General features: G+C 44.6%; 1 protein-coding gene and 1 long non-coding RNA gene across 2 annotated transcripts in view; both read right to left on the reverse strand.

The window, feature by feature from the left end:
- The window catches only part of LOC105920054 (phosphatidylinositol 3-kinase regulatory subunit gamma), a 149,860-nt gene extending 137,216 nt beyond the window's left edge, over nt 1-12,644 (reverse strand). The window contains exon 1 of the mRNA XM_036131913.1: nt 12,275-12,644. Coding sequence (XP_035987806.1) covers nt 12,275-12,435 — 161 coding nt within the window. The 5' untranslated portion in view covers nt 12,436-12,644. The remainder of the gene's footprint in view (nt 1-12,274) is intronic.
- A 5,750-nt stretch (nt 12,645-18,394) lies between these two features.
- Nucleotides 18,395-19,393, reverse strand: part of LOC110367185 — a 34,624-nt gene continuing 33,625 nt past the window's right edge. The window contains exon 3 of the long non-coding RNA XR_002427289.2: nt 18,395-18,985. This is a non-coding gene — a long non-coding RNA (uncharacterized LOC110367185). The remainder of the gene's footprint in view (nt 18,986-19,393) is intronic.

The raw sequence follows: 19,393 nt of genomic DNA on the forward strand, positions 1-19,393 counted from the left end.
TTGTGCAGAACGTCAGAGCTTTTATTCATTCAGCTGTTAGCAGAATGAGACGTATGAGCTGTGAGGCGTCTGTTCAGCAGCTGTAGTTTTAAAACAGCGTTACCTCAGTAAGCCCAACAGGGGGCGCTCTGCACATTCCACATCAATGTGTTTATCCACAACTGGAAATGCTTCCTTAAACCTGGAAACCGCTGCCAAGACAAAACTATTCACAGAGAAAAGCCCAGATTGTGGTGGATGTGTGCAGCGTTAGTCAGTTTTTTCTGAAAAGCTGAACTGCATTTTTGAAGCCAAATCACAAATAAAGTCCATCAAATCCTAATCCAACAGTAAGAAGGACCAACCAACCATTAAACCTCACTTCTTACCATTCAACTTATTTTCATTTATTTATTTATTTTCTTTTTTGCTGCATTTCATACAGACAAAAACACACGAGCTCTGCTTTGTTCCTCCTCTGAGGGAGACGGAGAACAGGCACAAGGGGAGGGGCAGAACAGAGCAGCTACAACAGCAGCATTTATTTGATTTATAGATCCAAAAAAGGTTAAAAAACAAAACTGGATTTTTATTCTGAATCTGAAGACGTCCAGGAAGCTTTCTCAGCTCAAAATGTCTGGAATAGTGAGGAGTTCCCAGCTTTATAGACCTGCAGGCCTCGTTAGAGCTTAAGCTCTAATGGATGGGAATAAAAGTCCAGTTGTTTTGTTTTTTAACCTTTTTAGGATTGATCATGACCTGGACGACTCTTCACCAACACATTTATGATTTATGAATATTTCCCTGATGTAATCTGAACAATTTTTCTGTGATGGTCTAATCTGAGGAGGTCTTTGACCACATAATGATCACAATAATGATTTTGGTCACGCATCTGCCACAAGAATATATTTCAGGCAACAAAAAATTCAAAAAGATGCGTCTGTGCAGATTTTCAGTTATCGAAACAGCAAACAGGCTTAAATCAGAGGCAGCCTGCAGTTGGAGCGCTGCTGTTTTTAAGGACATGGAGGAACATCCTACTAGGAGTTTCCATTCAAAATGTAAAACGACGCATTTGTGCATTACTTTGTCTCAGTCCTCAACATATTTGTGGTCGTAACACCAACAAACGTGGTAGTGTAGTGTATTTCCAGCAGTTCAAAGACTTCACCAGAGGGCCTATGACAACAAATGTCATTGTTCTGAGGTTTGGGGTAAAATACGTTCTATTAATGTCTGAGGTGAACGCCAAAGAGGCGCTCAGAGGCCGCTAGCTTTGTCCCTTTGTGTAAAAACGGTCAGATCAGAAAACACTTTAATTTTCTACGTTTGACTGGTTTTCCAAATATGGTTGTAGCCAATCAGAGCAAAGTTATCCAGGAAGAGGAGCATGTCATTACCACATCCAGCCCTCTTACTGAGGAGGGACATTTGGCCAGACAAAACAACAGGATGTTGTTTATAATGAAATTCTTTGGAGAATTTGCATATGCAGCTAAATCAACTACATGAAACGGTTTATAGTGACGTCATGGCACCTTTAAAGGCTCCGAATTAATAAAATGTGAAGAGGAGATGAAAACAAAACTGTAACTCCTGAAGTAAACATCGGTCAATGATTTAGTTGGCTAATCTCTGCAATTAAACCCCATAAATCTGTGAGTTATTAGATTAATCATCTTAATTCTTCTTCTTTCATTTCTGAATGTAACAAAGTTAGTTGTTGAGTTTTCTGCAGCAGCTGCTGGAAAGAAAAATCACAATAAAATGAAGATAATCTTGTGCTGGTAGCGGTTGGCTGGATTTAGAGAAACTGACCGCGATGTTTAATGAGAGAAATTTAACCGTCGTCTGTCCACCGCTGACACTTCACCTCTTCATCTCTGACAGGATCCCATTCCCAGGCCCCCCCCCCACGCCACCCCACCCCCCATTCGACCCTCCTCTGAGGCGCTGGTGAGCCGCTCTCGCTTGGATCCTCCCTGACACCTGCCTCATTCTGCTCACCTTAAAGTGAGGACAGCCTGCCGTGACTCTGGATCTGAGCTCTCATCAGATCCACCAGAGTCCCAGAGGAGGTCGGGTCCACATAGCAGCTCCAGCCTCTGACAGAAAGGTTTAAATCTGAGCAGCTGCTGCTGCTGCAGGACCGGGGCTGACAAATGGAAGCTGCTGAGGAAGACGCTCAAAGTTAAAGACGATCTCTTGATTTAAAGGTCAAAAAGTTGGCCTTTCACATTAATGCATCTTCCAGGGAGAATGTGTGCTGGAGGGAGGATGAGATAAGAGGGTCGGGAGCAGAGAGGATAAATCAGGCAGGGACGGTTTTAGCCTCAGTGATACGTTTTATTAAATGAGAAAACTAAGTGATGGAGCGGCCGTGTGTGGATAATTAGATCGCTCATAAAGGCGGTGGGTGTGCGTGCTGCACAAGATGCATGGTTCTGCTTATGCATGACGACAGACGCACAAACAGCCTGATATCTGCGCTGCTAAAGACAAAGGAGTCCCTCTAATTAAAACTTTGCAACACGGATTAATTCCTGCTGCTGGACCAAGACAGCAAAGGAACCGAGGACCAGCAGAGGACAGGCTGGATTATCCAGTGGCTTCTGGGGCCCCGGCACATTTTTATTTAACTTCCGTTAAAAAACAACAAAAACAACATAAAATACGCAGAACTCACGTTTCAACAGCCAATCAAAATCAACCAACAAATAATTAACAAAGAGTATTGGCTGCCGGTCATGTGACATGAGTTCATGCATCCTTCTCACCGCTGGGTTGCAGCTTCCTTACTTTAATGAGTGTTTATCCCAGGGAACATAAGGCTAGTGTATTATTATTATTATTATTATTATTATTATTATTATTATTATTATTATTATTATTATTATTATTATTATTATTATTATTATTATTATTATTTCAGGACAGCTCCCAGCTGCCTCTCGTGTTTATGGAGCCATAAAAACGAAGCTCCACATCAGCCACGTTTTAGTTAACTGGTGATTTTCCAGCTTTCAGAGCCTCTGGTTTAACCAACCTCGTGTCTAAAGTCCGGTTAGTGACGGCTGATTATTATTAACGATGCTGCTTGCAGGAAGTGAGTCTCATAAAGCAAACAGTGGATCTTTAAAAAGGTCCTTTAGCAGTTCATGAACAGCAGTTTAACGGGTTTTAACTCGCCTGTCTGTGTTAACCATGTTTGATCTGTGGAACATGGAGACCTTTTGCAGCGTCCACCACTGACAGATGTTTGTCTGGTTATCAGGTGTGACCGCCTGGTTTGTCACATCAGGGACTGAGACAAAAAGGAGGGAACAGACACAAAAATGGTTTGTGAGAATTCATTTGATTGATTTAAAGAGAACAACCAAAACAAACCCTAATCATGTTAACTACATCCAACCAACTCAAGCCAGACTAGTTGAAACCAAACCCTGGAGGAATAATCATGATAGAGGGAAGGGATGCACTGCTGCAAAGCTTCAGGCCTTTTCATAGTGTTTCAGGAACAGATCCAGCCGACGGTCACCTGACAGGTGTCTGCACTTCCACACAGCATTTTAAGGCTGTCAGTGATTAGATTAATACTGAAACACACCTAGACTTAATAGTGTCTTATTTAACACTTATTTAACTCATTTTCTTATATTGATGCATCACATATTGACCAGAACTACAGTCATTCCCTCTAGTATGAAATCACAATGTTATCAGACGTCTTTAATAACTAACAACAAACACTTTTAATGTGAAACTTTTCAGCTGCAGCTTCTGTGAGCATTTATTTTTTTTATTTAACACCAACAAACAACTGAGAAGCAGAGATCTGGGTCTCATTTATGAAACTCGTCTGCGTCACTTTCCATGCAAAGGCAGCGATCTATAGAGAAAAGCTCGGAGTCTGAATGCGTGGTCCTCACAGCACCTGGGACCCAACAGCTTTGGAGGCGAGGGACACTGATGCTGGAGGTTCTCCTCCCTGTTAAAGGGGAGTTTTCCTCTCCACTGTCGCTTCATGCATGCTCAGTATGAGGGATTGCTGCAAAGCCATCAACAATGCAGACGACTGTCCACTGTGGCTCTACGCTCTTTCAGGAGGAGTGAATGCTGCTTGGAGAGACTTGATGCAACCTGCTGGGTTTCCTTAGAGAGGAAACTTTCTCACCAACCTGGAGGATCTGATGGAAGCTGACTTTAGAAAGAAACTTGATCTGTAATATATTCCGTAAACTCAAAGGCAGCAAGCAGGGAGCGAGGATACCTCCAAGGTTAAACATGAGGACCTTCCTCTGATTTCATCTCAGACCTGCAGAAGTGATGTCACCGTGTCTCCAAACAAGGTCAATCGACCACGCGGCTAAAATGCACACATTTGCTAAATTACGGCCGTCACAGCGAGGGTGTTAAACCGTTTCCCTCATTAATGCTCTAATTAATGAGACTTAGGCTACAGTGATGAATACATGGAGGGGAATCAGGAACACCATTAACCGCCCATAAAAACGGCCGAGGGAGAAACGGCTGAGAGCCAATCAAACGAGCCGATACACGTCCATCAGCGTAAAACCACACAGCGTGACCAGAGAAGGCTGTGAATTAAAAACCTGCTAAGATAAGAAGATCCAGGACGAGGAGGAAAAGCTCCGGCACAAAACAGGAAGTGGAGGAAAACGCTTCCTGTCGAGGAGCAGCGGCTGGATTTATGCTTCTGCTGCTGAACCTGCAGGAGTTTCACACGTTGACTCCTGCAGCCAGGAGAGAAGAAGCCCACAGGAAACCAGGGGGAACCTTTACAACGTTACACACGGTGAGGTCCCTTCATGGGGAAGAAATGAATAAATACTGCCTCCATGACTTCCTGCTGCTGAAGCTCAGAGCTTCATGATGATGGACTTAATTTAACAGATTTAACTTCACCAGCAACTGATGATGGATCCCTGGCAGCTCTGGCCACTCCTGGCATGCAGCTGCAACGTTTTTATTAGAACCTCGACATATTTCACTAAGAAACTCTCAGTCTTAACGGCATCTTGCACCAACCATGAAGCTGCTGGTAGATCAGTCAGGTCATAACTAACCAGCAGCTTCTCACTCCCTCAGTAGCTTTTAAAAAAACTGGTTTATTTGCAGCAAGTAGTTTTCCAGTAACTACAGGCTATATACATGTAAATAAAGACTATCTACATGTCTTTATTTCAATCATTTAAATACATTTACTTTTACTTATAAACTCTAAACGAGGTGAGACTTTCCAGAAAAAGCAACACAACTTGTTTAGAAGTCATTCAACAACGTAAAACACTAAGAAGAGAGATTGTTTTAGCTAATATTCAGCATTTGATAGAAACTGCATCTAAAAATGAAAAGCTACGCAGATGTAGGAACTGATGAACATCTCAGCATATAAAAGAGGCTTCAGGCAGGAACTCATCTGCTCCTCAGTCTGCAGACGTTACATCTGCTCCTCAGCCAAGTTCAAGGCCTCCAGAAACACGTGTGCCATCAGCGTAACGTCAGAAAAAGGCAAGCAGGAAGCCAGCGGGGAGACCAAGAGCTGCTGGTCTGGGGACACAGGTTAGGACGCAGGAGACACAGGAGACGCAGAGGACACACAGAGGACACGCTGCTGCTGCTACAAACAGCATCTCCACGTATTAAAGCTGCTGTTCTGGTCAAAGTGCTGCAGATTTCAGCTCCAGCTGCCTGCAGAGCCACTTTCTACACGTTCACCTGAAGTTAGACATTTCATTTCTGTTCCTGTCAGAGAACAGGCATGAACTTAGCATGCAGCAACCTGCAGATGATGCACCGATGTCTCCAAGGAGCAAAGAGGTTCAGAGGATGAGTGAGAAAATCACTGAAGTTAAAAATAAAAGGCATCAGAGCATAAAGGAGGGTTTGCCTCAACGACAGGAAGCTTCCACCTGCTGTCAGCAGCCTTTCAGATCTCCTCCAGCCGGAAACAGGATGGAGATCCTGTGATGTTGGACACAGAGACGTGTCAGCAGGAAATGGGACGAAGGAAGTTCTGAAAGTCCCGTTTGGTGTAAAACACAAAACTGCTTCAAGAGAAAAGGACCAGAAAGTGGAAAACATCCTGAAACAACTTTAACTGGAAAGTAAAGAAAGTCCACATCAGGCTGTGCTGCCTTCATCCTCTGAAACACGTGGATCAGATCTGTTGTTCTGAAGGAACTCTGCAGCTGAGATAATCAGATCTGCAGACTGAGGCCAGCTGTGGCTCCTTCATGAGGAACGCTGGAAAGCAGAATCTGTCCCTTTAAAGTTGTCTGAACGTTGGCGAGGCGTTGGTCCGTCTGAGCCAACAGGTGAACAGCCTGACTTCAACCCTTCATTTCCTCCACATGCACAAATGACCCGGGGGCCCAAACCCCCCAGCTGGAGCCGTTTTCAGGGCTGGATAAGGCCTCAAGTCTCCATGGAGGTCATCTCAATGCTTCAGTCACGATTCCCACGGCATGAACAAACGTCAGGTTTAGCCCAAACCCACCCAAACCTGGAAGTCCTAAAGCAACAGGCCGGCCAGGCAGAGCGCTGAGCAGAGAAGCTAGAAGGCCTGTGGTGACTCTGGAGGAGCTGCAGAGATCCACAGCTCAGAGTTAAACGCTGCTAATTAATCATGTACTTCCCAAATCTGACCTTCAGGGACAAGAAAGCTGCTGTGAGCAGAAAAGCCTCAGAAATGCTGTTGGTCCTCCTGAACCCTGGAGGAGAAACATCTGTGTGGAAGAAAGGCCTGCAGTCAGCTGCGTGTGCACAGGCTTCCTGACAGAGAAGCATGGCGGTGGCAGCATCAGGCTGTGGGCATGCTCTTCTTCAGCAGGAGAATGGAAACTCCTTTATTCATTTGCTCATTTTTTATTCTTTAGAACTTTCTGAGAACAAGGAACAACCTCCAGCCCAGATATACAAAATTACAACAAAGCAGCGATTCCTGCAACATGAAAATAAGATTTATATATATATATACAAAGATTAGACTGTAGAAAATTAAATAAAAAATTAGACAAAAAAAAACACAGAAAAGCATCGATGAATGAACCAAATTAGATTAAATTTAAAGCTAGACTAACTTGGAGAAGCAGGAACCCGTTCTGCTCTCACCACCTGACGCCAGCGGGGACTCTACGGTTCTGGACTGGAGAACATGCACTGGACTTGTCTCTGTTTAAGGCTCCTAAACGTGTCGCCTCACAGGACTAAGACTACAGATTAAGACCCTCAGCAGCAGGTTGAGGCAGACCTGATCAATACTGAGCTAATCATTTTATTTATATGTATTTTATTGTATTTTTACCTTTTGAACAGATAAAAGTCTCCTGTGGAAAGGACAAATGAACATGTCTGCTACATCAGTTAAAATAAAGCGCTTGGTTCACACTAATGTGTTTATATCGTCCATAAAATAGATTTCTGCTCAGAACCTTAATAGACGAGGTTCCTGTTAAAAAAAAACAATTTAGATCTGCCATAACTACAGTCATGCTTTAAAAGATACTGACATTATAAACAATAAATTCAACGTTTTTGGTTTTAATGGTGCAGCGATATCTAGGATATTTTGGAGAGAAAGGAGGGATGATGGCTGTGGTGAGGAGGACATGCAGGCATTATTAGGAAAGCTGATCTTAAACATGAGGATTACTAAAGACTTCCAGCAGGTTCTGGTTCGGTTCTGCTGAATTGGGTCGTGATAAAGCTGCTTTAGATAGAATTAAATCTGAAACCTGGTTAAAGACTAGCTGCTGGAACCTGCAGCGCATCAAAGCCCTGAAAGGCGGCGCCGCCTGAGGGGGAAACAGAAAGCGTGCTGCATAAATCAGGTTTATGGTAGCGATGATTGCTGGAATGGAAGTGGTCAAACGAGTCGTAGCCGAGTTCATCTGCACACTTCAGGGGCATTAAAACGCAGCCAGCGTGTCGTAAAGCCCTCCGAGGGTTTTATGGGCTCGGTAACCAGGCTGAGGGATGCAGGAGGAGACCTCTGGGATCAGAGCGCCTCCTCTCAGCCCTGCAGACGTAAAACAGGAGCAGGAACCTGCAGAACCTGCAGGAGGATCTACAGGCTGCAGAAACGACTTTCTGAGCCCTGAAACTGACACCAGAGCTGTAATTTCTCATTTTTATGAAGGATCCCCATCAGCTGTTGCCATGGCAAACAGCTAGTCTTCCTGGGGTCCACATTAAAAACATACAATAAAAAGCACAGTCACAAATATTACATTTCCAAAAATATAATTTCTCAACACACCGTAGTTTAGAAATGATCAGAGAATGCACAAAAGAACAAGTAAAATAAAAATAGCCAATAAAACAAAAACACTTCAGAGAATCAAATTGAGTCTCAGATTATTTTTAAAAGATAATTTACTATGAGTGCAGCAGATTATATATAAATCTATAAATAAAGGATCTCTTTAGAGCGTTGGTTTTTGCACCTGGTAAAACAAGCTGCCCATTACAGGATCCTCTAGTGTTTGTGATCATGAACAGAATTACTAAAAATAATTTGTGAATGTATAAAAGCAGGAACTTTACTGCTCATGACTGACAAACACTTCCAGCACTTTTTGTATCCCAAGCTAGATCATTAGTAAAGACTGAGAAAAGTAAAGGACCAAAGCAGCTGCCCTGTGGAACTCCACACTTCTACTGGAGAGGCTGCTGTTCAGATAAACCTTCTGTGATCTAAAAGACAGATAGCATTCAATCCACTTTAATGCAGAAAAGTTAAAACCATAAATTTAAAAGTTTCTCAGCTAATAAAGTATGGTCGAGAATGTCAAAAGCAGCACTAAAATCCAGGTACACAACACCTACCAACATAGATTTATCTATGGCTTTAAGCCAGTCATCAGTCTGTCTTTCCTAAAAACAGAAAAACCATCAATAGTTATGATTGAGTCAGAGAAGGAATCATCAAGATGAGTCTGAGAAACAGCGATGATGTTAACACAATTATCTCTGACAATTAGCTCTACATCCAAGTACTTAAGTAACATAAACTACATACATTCATGTGAGCCAACACAAGTCCCTTATGCAAGTCCAACTTAATGCAAGGTATAACCTTACTGGGCGCAGTCATGAGCTATCAAAAGGAACATTAAATATATATATCTAACTATAAAAACAGCATGACATCAAACCACAGACTCATACTAATTTTTCTAAATCCTTTAAGCTCCTGACTACTAGAACTCGTTTCTGCTCAGATGCATCATTAAGTTTTATATGAATCTTACAATTTGAGGACCATGTTGCCTGTATTTTCCCTCTTTACGCAGGTAATAATAATAATTGATAATAATAATTGATAATTATTATTATAATACTCCAGGTAACAAGCTCTTTTTGCAATGTCAGCATTGCTCTTGGTCAAATGTTCATTAATGTAAACATTTGAACCTTTTAGCTTCTTGGCTTGTTGCAAAAAAAACTGACTTTATATTTTCTGCTTGCTAATCTCATGATGATGTTAGGAGGTCTGCTTTTGTCTGTTTGAGGAAAAGGGTGACAAGCTTCAATGTTCTCCTTACTTATACTAATTATTTGTTGTGGAGAACATTCACCACTTGTTGCTCCACAGAGTCCAGATCCTGGTCCATGGGTGAAGAACCCTGGACCACAGACCTCCCTGCAGTAGCAAATGAAGAATAATAACATCATTCATTCGTCTATATTGCTCTAACTCAGATAATCTGACTTCCAGTCAGATTATTTTAGCATCTTTCTCCTCATTTTGCTTTTTCAGTTCCTTAATGTCTCTCATCAAGCCCATCAGAGAACTTTGCTTACCTGCCATAGTTTCCATCTGGTGTGCCATGAACTCCACTGAGTTCTGCAGCTCCTCATCTGCTGCTTTCAGCTCCTCCATGTCGCTTTTGGTGGCCGTGGATGGAGATAGAGCAATGTGGCCCAGTCCCAGCAACCAGGGCAGATTACAGAGGCGAGGTAGTCAGCTCACACCTGTACCTGGCCTGGTGAAGGAGGCTCCTGCCTGGAGGTGGAGGCTCCTGCCTGCAGGTGAGGCTCCTGCCTGGTGGAGGCTCCTGCCTGGAGGTGAAGGCTCCTGCCTGGCCTCAGCAAATGAAGTAAAGAGGTAAGCATTAAGTTCAAAAGTCCATCAATAACACGTTTCTTCTTCTTCTTCTTTAGTTTTTTATTGGCGGATGGCAGCCAACTCCAGGTGCATTTACCGCCCCCTACCTGGCTGGAGTGTGGTCATCAATGATCTCAGAGGGAAATTAATAAAACACACATCAATGGTATGCACCAATGTGAAAATTTACATCCATACACTCACATGTATATATGTATGTGTGTGTATGCACATGCATACACACACATACATATATACATACTTTAAATACCATTAAATCACCCAGTGTTTTTAAAAAATCTAATTAATTGATTTCTAACATAATAAGATTTATTTCCTAAAATATTTATCATAGAAAATCCCATTTTCTCTCTATTTAGTACTGACTTTAAGCGCTGACGTTCCTCTGAATACTTATCACATTTTAATAGGAAATGTTCCACTGTTTCCATCTGATTACAGGAATTACTGTAAAAGTCCCTGTTTCATGTTTCCCTGTTCTGAAAAGAAAACTATTAAGTCCAGTGTGACCAATTCTCAGTCGAGACATGACTACCGGCAGCAGCTTCAGTAGGGAGGCCCAGACGTCCCTCTCCCCAGCCACTTGGGCCAGCTCCTCAGGAGGAATCCCAAGGCGTTCCCAGCAGGGAGACATAGTCCCTCCAGCGTGTCCTGGGTCTTCCCCTGGGCCTCCTCCCGGTGGGACGTGCCCGGAACACCTCACCAGGGAGGCGTCCAGGAGGCATCCTGACCAGATGCCCGAGCCACCTCACCTGGCTCCTCTGGACGTGGAGGAGCAGCGGCTCTACTCTGAGTCCTCCCCGGATGACTGAGCTCCTCACCCTATCTCTAAGGGCCTGTCAATCTCCCGCTCCATCTTCCCCTCATTGGTGAACAAGACCCCAAGATACTTAATCAATGTTCAACAATGCTAGGCTGGTAAAGTCTAAGTGGAAAATAGTGTAAAGGAGATAAAATTCCACTCAAACGACACAGACATACAGACATGCAGAAAGACGTTATTCAAGATAGGAATATGTTCAAAACTCTGGGGTGACATCGAGACATTTCGTGGTTCTGATAATTCCCTTTTAGTGTCTATAACTGAGGTTTCACAGCCTGGCATCCTCCTGCAGCAACGTACTGGAGGATGAATCGTTAAAGAGGAGCAGCTGCAGGATGTTCACAGAAGAGCTGAGCATGCAGAAAGGCTTAAAGTCTGCACCCGAGCCGGTAAACAGATCCTTAAACGCCACAGACAGCAGAGCGGAACCATCTGGCCACCCTGACGGTGAAAACCAAACCTGGGACGGTCCGCTGTGTCAGACTCCAGGGTCTGAGTCCAGCTGAGGAGCAGCGGATCAGGAGGAGCTCCCTGATTCATGAGGCGTTAATGGAAGCTGCTGGATGATGATCTAAGGAAGCATGGATGTTCATCTGAACACAGGAAGTGGTTCTGCTCTGATGAATCTTTACTAAACAACGATAATCTGTCATGGTGTTGGTGAAGCTAATAACTCCTGCAGACGTTAGCTAGCCAAGCACAACCAGCTGCACCAACAGCCAGGACTAACCTTCAGCTCTGGACCCGCTGCCTGGCACACGTGGAGGCGGGCGTGGCCGGCCGACTCCACAGCTGCCTGCCAGTCCGTTGGACCAGATGTTAACCCGTCACCCAGATGTTTAACCCTCACCCAGATGTTTCACCCTCACCCAGATGTTTCACCCTCACCCAGATGTTTAACTGTCACCCAGATGTTTGACCATCACCCAGATGTTTCACCCTCACCCAGATGTTTCATCATCACCCAGATGTTTGACCCTCACCCAGATGTTTAACCATCACCCAGAGAGCTGCAGAGCTGAGTGGATTCACTCTCAACCCGTCGACCTCGTCTGCAGAACCCAAACAGCTGCTGGGTCTGATGGCTGTGAGGTTTGTGCAGAAACCTTTACCTGCTGCTCGCTGTTAATTCAGACGTTTGAATCATCAACATAATGTTTGATAAAATGAGCTCTGAGACAAAAAGCAAAAGCAAATCAGCCCCAAACCATCATCAGATGAAAGCTTTAGAGATATTATGCCAGAGCCAACCTGGCAACCCGCAGACTTTCCATCTTCCATTTTAAAAGAGCTGCAGATCCAAAGGCCTGGATTACCTGAAGCTGCCTCTGCAGGACGCCCTGGGGGTCCCTGGGAGGTGGAGGGGCCGCTGGGGGCCAGGATTTCCCTCCAGGATGACAAGCGGTCGCGGTCCCAACATACTGGACAATGTTCCCTGGAAATGTTCCCCTCTCCTCGCTCCTGTCATTGACGCCATGCAGCCAGACCACAGGGCTCTGCCTGTCCCCCTGCTGCTCCTGCTGCTCCTGCTGCTCCTGCTGCTCCGGTCCGGCTGCAGACGGTCAGCAGGTGGCCGGGCTGCAGGCTGAGGTCACCGCCGTGCTCCCTCCTGTTCTCAGAGGCCATGGCGAGCGCAGCCGGAACCACGGATCAGTCCTGAGATCAGAAGAACTTCATAACGAACGCCGTGGGAAGCTCCTGAGGTTCTGCCTGAGATCTCAAAGCCCTGAGGTAGAAAGTGAACTCCTAAATGTAGAAGGAGTCCTGCAGGCTGGGCGTAAAGTTTCCTCCATGCATCGCCTGCCTGGTCCAGTCTGAGGCCTGCAGGATCCCAGCAGGAGGACCCAGATGTTCCTGGATGGAGACTCCCCTCCTCCTGAAAACTAGAGACAGAGTAACGTGTCCCTCTGATCCTTAAACCTGGCGCATCACGCAGCACAGCAGCTCAGGCCTGACTGGACCTCTGATAACCTGCGATGACCTCCTGAGTCATAGAGCAGCAGGATCCGCCCCGCAGCTCAGACAGGAGAAACTGCGCCAGTCTGCGCCCCGCAAACTCCCCGCTGAGCGCCTCCCTGTGCGCCCCGCTCCGCAGCCGCTGCTGCAGCGTCCGCAGCCCGCACAGAGACCCCGGACAGGAGGAGAAGCGTCCTGCTCGGTGCCGGTGTCGGTGGATCCTCCTCCTCCTGCTGCTGCTGCAGGACCGGCAGCGCGGACGGGACGGGGCGGCGGCAGCATCTGTCCAGCCGCGTCACCCCGCAGCTGGATTCAGCCTCAGTCTGAGGAGGAGAGACGGAGGGAGACGCGGAACCAGCTCCTCCATGCGCGTCTGCGGCTTAAATAAATGTAAATATGGAGGAGCGAAAATCCCGAGGATTGGAGGAGAACCGAGGAGGTTCCGGTGAAGTGCGCACATGACGCAGCAGCAGACAGTTGCGTCATCAGGTGCGCCCTTTCAGTCTGAGTGCGCAGAAAGATGTGAGGAGAAAAACCCACGAGGAGGAGGAGGAGGAGGAGATCTCTGCTTCATCATCAGGATCATTTCCTCTCTATGCAGCTGGAAATGAGACTTTAGCTTTGATTTAATTCAGGTAGCCCAGAGTTAAAGCACCAATAAAGTCCAAAAGTCAACTTTAACTTTATTACTTATGTCCAGTGGTGGTTCTAGACCAAATTTAGCAGGGGGGCCAGGGTTGGGCCAGTGTTTTTTCACAGGGGCACAGAACAAAATATTGGGGGAAAAAAACCTAAACCGGTCAACATTTCATCGTTTAATATATTAAGTAAGCCAAAGAGCCAATTGTGGCTCTGGAACTGCAGGTTGCAGAACCCTGATCTTTTCTCAATACGGCTGGAGCTTAATGTGAAACAGCTTCATTTTTTTTACTATAGTTATTTTTTTATATTTATTTTTTAATTATTTTGTTATTGTATTATTGGGTAAAACCATAAATGTAAAAAATACAACTGATCCAAATGACCAGTCAGTCACGGTATCTTTGTCAGCATTTATCATCCTAAGAAATTTAATATGTCTTTAGTACAGGGACCAGTTCTACAGGGGCACTGGCCCCTGTTGGCCCCTGTCTAGAACCGCCCCTGCTTATGTCTGACACATTAAATACAGGCTCAGTCTTTATTATTTCGTTAGTTGGCCTGTATGTTAAATTTTTTGAGCTAAAGGAAAAGAGATGGAAGCTGGGTGGACACCAAAGACCACTTTGGTCTGGACTCCACCAGTGAAGCTGAGCATCAGGTGAAGAATATCCTTCAGCTCCTTAAAGCTGCAGCACCCAGATGACACGACTGCAACAGGTCCAAAGGTTCTCTAAAGTTCCTCTGATACTGTTTAAGTGACTGAGTAACTGCAGATTTGCCACATCCAACATGGCGGACGCTCTGACGCATCGCAGCAGGCAGAACCCGCCCAACGAGGCGTCTACGTTTATGACGTCTATGGGAGGAACCTGCTTTAGGATGAGAGGAGCAAACAGGAGAAGAAGTCCACAACAACTACTGTGACTGAAAATCTACACCTGACAGAGAAACCCTGATCTGATCAACAGGTTCTGCTCCTCCTCAGAACCAGCCTTGTTGCTTGTGATCCACTTTGAGTCAAAGTTGTCTGGAAGCAGCACTAAAGCTGTTATTCAGCAGCGAGATCAATTACCCAGAAGCCCCTGGGCTTGGTTAACGCAGAGAGGAGCAGCAGAAGGAGCCTTTAGCTCTAAACTCATTTAAACCGTTTCTCTGTAAATTCCTCTGGAAGGATGCAGAGCTGCTTTCTGGGCTTTCACTGAATCAAAAGCTTCTGAATGCTGCCGTGAAGCTCGGTTCTGGTCGGGTTTGACGGTTTCTCTCGTTACTGATCCACCAACACCATGAAAGGCTCAGATCTCAGCTCCTTCTCCCCTGTGACCCTCAGAGACCAGAGAAGCCGATCAAAGCTCAGAAAAGTTTGGTGTGAAAAAGAAATCATTCAGCAAGTTGAGCTTCTTCTTCTATCTCAGAAACAAACGCAGCTGTTCAATCTCTGTAATTTGATTGAATTTGACTTTGGAAAGAGCCTTGATGATGTTTCATGAATTGGTGTTATAGAAATAAACTGAATGGAACAGAATCCTTTATTCCTGAAGCTGAAGCTGGTCTGTTTGTGCTGAAGCTGTCAGTCCGTGTGAATCCATCCATCACTGATCCATTCCTGATCCCACTGGCAGAGCTTTGCTGCTAGCAGCTGCTGAGGCCTCCACATGTTGATGTTTCTGAAAATGAAACTTTGTGTGGATGCTGTCAGTCGATGAGGACAGACAGATAAAACAGATGACAGAGCTGCAGAGCGGACAGAAGAGAGAAAACGAGGACAACCTGAGCAGCGCCACACCTGGGCTGCACCTGATCACCTCTGGGTCGCCTCCATCTTCCAGCATCTCCCTACATGCTGAATAATAAAGTTCTGCAGAACGGATGAAGACCGTCCGTCCAGTGAAAGGTCCATGAAACATCTTCACATCTCATCCTGTACCAGCATGAGTCAAACATCTGGAGCTGAGCCGCGTTTCCTCCTCTGTTTCAAATTTACAGATAATCTGAAAACAAGGAAGCTGACTTTAATTCTGCTTTGCTGCAAATAAAGATGTTTTAAACATAAATCTATAAAAATACGCTCAGTGTTCTTCAGAGAAGCAGCCTGCTGGGATGTGAACTTTAGTAAAAAGTGTTCCCAAAGCAGGATCTTGCAGTCTGAGAGCGAGTGAAGCCGTTTGCTGCTGCATTGTCGCTGCGGCTGATGGACCTGCAGATAGCGGCTCTCTGGTTCTGTTCATTCACCCTGAATGATCAGATAAATGGGAGGAGGAGACGCTTCTGTCCCGCCGCTTCCTGCATCCCTGCAGGAGCTGTAATGGAGTTTGGATGGATAAGAGGAAGATTGCATCAGAAACGGGTTTGTTGCCTCGGCTGTTCAGCAAGACGCACGACTGTGAAGGAGGAGGAGGAGGAGGAGGAGAGACGAAGGGCATCTCCTCCTCCATCGGCCCCAGTTTGTCCACCTCCAAACCACGATGTCATCAACCGCCGTCTTCACTGAGGAGCAAACAGCTTCTATTAACAATCAGCTTCACAGTGAGATCAGGAGAGAAGGTCTGGATATAAACGTGACCTTCTCTCCTCCAGAACCCTCAGAGAAGCTGCAACAGGCTGAGCTTTAGATCTTTAGTCTCATGAACAGTGATGCTAAATATGCAACACTTTAAATAAAATAAAATAGTCACATGGCTTTGTGGGAAAGGACTGAGTAAAAAGAAACTAAAAAAGACTTGGGCCTCGTTAAAAGAAGGGCATCCAGTCTGTAAATTCTTTTGAACTGGTTGGAAAAAAACAGAAAACCTGTTTTTATTCTCAGTGTCAGAGCAGCATTTGGGTTTCTCTGTCTTTGTATTCAGCCAAGTTTAATAAAGGAGTTAAAAACAGACTAAAGTTTGCTTTTGAGAACAAAAAGTCCCTGGACAGCCGTGGTCCTTTGAAGATAAATCATCTCTTCCAGCAGATTATTCAAAAGTTTTTCATTTATTTCACAGCCGATTTAACTAAAACTAATCAGTGGTCCACTTTGAACACACCTGGATAAATAACTATATTTAGATTATACTTCTGCCACTCCGTACAGAGCTGGTTTGGTTCTGATTACTGATCAAAGTTGTCTAGAAATACTGTAGCTCAACTGTAAACCTAAAATATTAAGTTTATTTTACAAATATTGGGTGAGATCCAAACAATTGTCCCACGGCTTCCTCAACAAAAGATTTTTCCTCCACTGAAAAACTCAAAGATTTTTCCTTTAGTTTCAGTGATTCTGCAGTAAAAGAGGAATTTATATGAACGTCTGAACATCTCCTCTGGCCGGGGAACACCACAGAGTTCTGGAGAGTTCTGCCGGGGCGGAGGAGGAGGTCCGGCTGGTTCTGCTGGTTCTGATTAGCAGGCGCAGACATGGACCTCTCCTTATCTTCATAGATCACAGCTTTACCTGAGAAGGTACCTTCCACACGCGTGACGTCTGCCTTCTTTTTGATTCTGTCGCCTCCCTGAAGGAGCTTAATGAGCAGAACCCTGCTTCAGTCGGAGGATTTTCCCTCTGAGCCTCTTCAGTTCGATACAAACTAATAATCTGTCGGGTCCCTGCAGGGAAAAACTAGATCATCAGCTGCCTCCATCATCCTTCCTTCAGGAGCAAAGATCGATGAGATCTTTGCTCCCCCCCCCCCCACAGACACGGAGCCTTCGTCTGTGGGGGACAATCAGGGGAAAACGTCTCCACTCAGACCTTTAACTCACCTTTTCTGGCTGCAGGACATCAGATTTAAAGAGAAATGAGATTTTCTTCTCACTGATGAAAGCCATGGAGAACCAGGAAGTTCAGGACCAAATTTTGTCACTTTATAGTTACTGCAAACGTCTGATTGGACGATTCAGGCAGCAAAGTTATTCAGTAAAATCTAATTCAATATAAAACAATTTGTGTCGTCTCAGTAAGAACATTTCTGTAAAGCAATATGTGGTCAGTTTAATCCTGCTGCTGTTATATAAATAAACTCAGTTTTATTAAATTAACAGATTTCCTGTTTTTGCTTTTCTGGTCTACTTCAGATCGTTAGATTCTGTCTGGGTCGTATTGTTCAGCTCTTCAGTTTTCTCTGTTCTCGATTACGTTTCCTGGATAATGACGTCACAGGATTTGCTGCTGCGCTGCAGAACAAAGTCCTGGACTTCCACCTTTCCAGTTTCACAAATCCACCACTTTGTAGTCCAAGCTGAGATATGCTGATAAATGAACACGGCTCCATGTGCAGTCAGCATGAAAGGAGGCAGAAGGAGCCTCTATGCTTCCTCACGCAGCTAAGTTAGCATTACAGCGCCTTACCGCCGCTAACGAGCTGTAAGGTATCCCACAATGCTTTGCGTGACATGATGTATCAGCACTAACTCACGTAAATCAGCGAAAATACTCGGAGAGAAAAAGTCGTGCACCTTGCATTTCATTTAGAGAAGGCTGGAGGTCTTAGTTTAGTTTGTTTTAATCTGTTTAATGTTGGATCATTTAAATCTCTGATCTCCAGACTGAACGCGTTCTTTAATCCTTCAAAGGAAGACTTTAATATTTCAAAGGAAGACAAGATGTTTAATGTTTGATCATTTAGAGCAGGGGTGTCCAAACTTTTTGGCACGTGGACCAAAAGTCAAAAGTACTCGAGGACCAAAAAAATAATAAGAATCAACAAAAATCATGTTGTGAATTTTTTTTACCTGCTTTATAAAATGTGCTAATTTGAATTAAACAAATTATTCTGATTTTCTGAAGGAAAATAATGTTAAATCACCGTAGAGCCATAGTTAAAAATGGGGTTTGCACGTTTGTTTTATTAAAAGATGATCACCCAGTTTGCCAATTATATTAGACTCAGTTGATAAAAAAACAGAACAGAATTATTTTTGGCCTTGCAATATGAAAACAGGATTTCTTTGAAAAAACGTGCCAATTTTAATAAATGATTTGGAAAAAAAAGACAGCTTTTAATGCACAAAAGTCCTCAGACAGATTTACTATGAAATTAAATAGAATGTAAAAAGTGTGGTTATTAAAAGATGAATACGTTTTCAGGTGTAAGATCATAACCTGTCTGTATTAATTTTACCCTAATAAAAATAAAATGTTTCCATCTCCATCAGACGAATCTTTCATGTAGACTAAATCTTTCCTGAAATGCACTTTGGGCTCGCCTGATTTAGATCTTTGATCTCCAGACTGAACTTGTTCTTTAACCCTTGAAACGAGGACAAGAGGAGGAAGACACCATTCATTCTGAGAGGAAGATGAGCTGAAGGATGGATGAAGGTCAGGTTTCACTCCCCCCACATCGGCTGCAGGGATCTTCTCCATGTCTCTGATCTTCCTCTGGTTTCTCCTCCACTCGGCCTGATGTGTCTGAACGTGGCTGTGAGGAGGCAGCATCCTCATCATCGCCTCCGTTCTGTGTGTGAGGAGAAGATGAGGTGGAGATGTAATCAGCTGTCAGTTTGATGCAGGACACCCTCCTTCCTCCTTCCTCCTCCTCCTCCTCATCGTCACGGTGTGATTAGGTGGAGATAACAGGCAGCCCTCTGAGGCTCAGGATGGAGGCTGAAAATGCTGCAAATATCAAAATCAATCACATCCAAGCTGCTTTTCTTTTCCCAGAGTTACCCAGAAAATCTCCTGCGCATCTTTTCCTTTCTTCATGACATCCACCATCATGATGAAGGAGAAGCTCACATGAATCAATGCGGCCTCTGGAATTGAAACTTCAGCCGTTTTTAACTCTGGTGCAGCTCTCAGTGTTTTATGTGACCAGGAGGCAGCATTTATTAACCCACTGCAGAAGAGGATGGATCATTTAGAA

The sequence above is a fragment of the Fundulus heteroclitus genome, unplaced genomic scaffold, assembly GCF_011125445.2.
Source record: "Fundulus heteroclitus isolate FHET01 unplaced genomic scaffold, MU-UCD_Fhet_4.1 scaffold_46, whole genome shotgun sequence".
Classification (NCBI taxonomy): Eukaryota; Metazoa; Chordata; class Actinopteri; order Cyprinodontiformes; family Fundulidae; genus Fundulus; species Fundulus heteroclitus.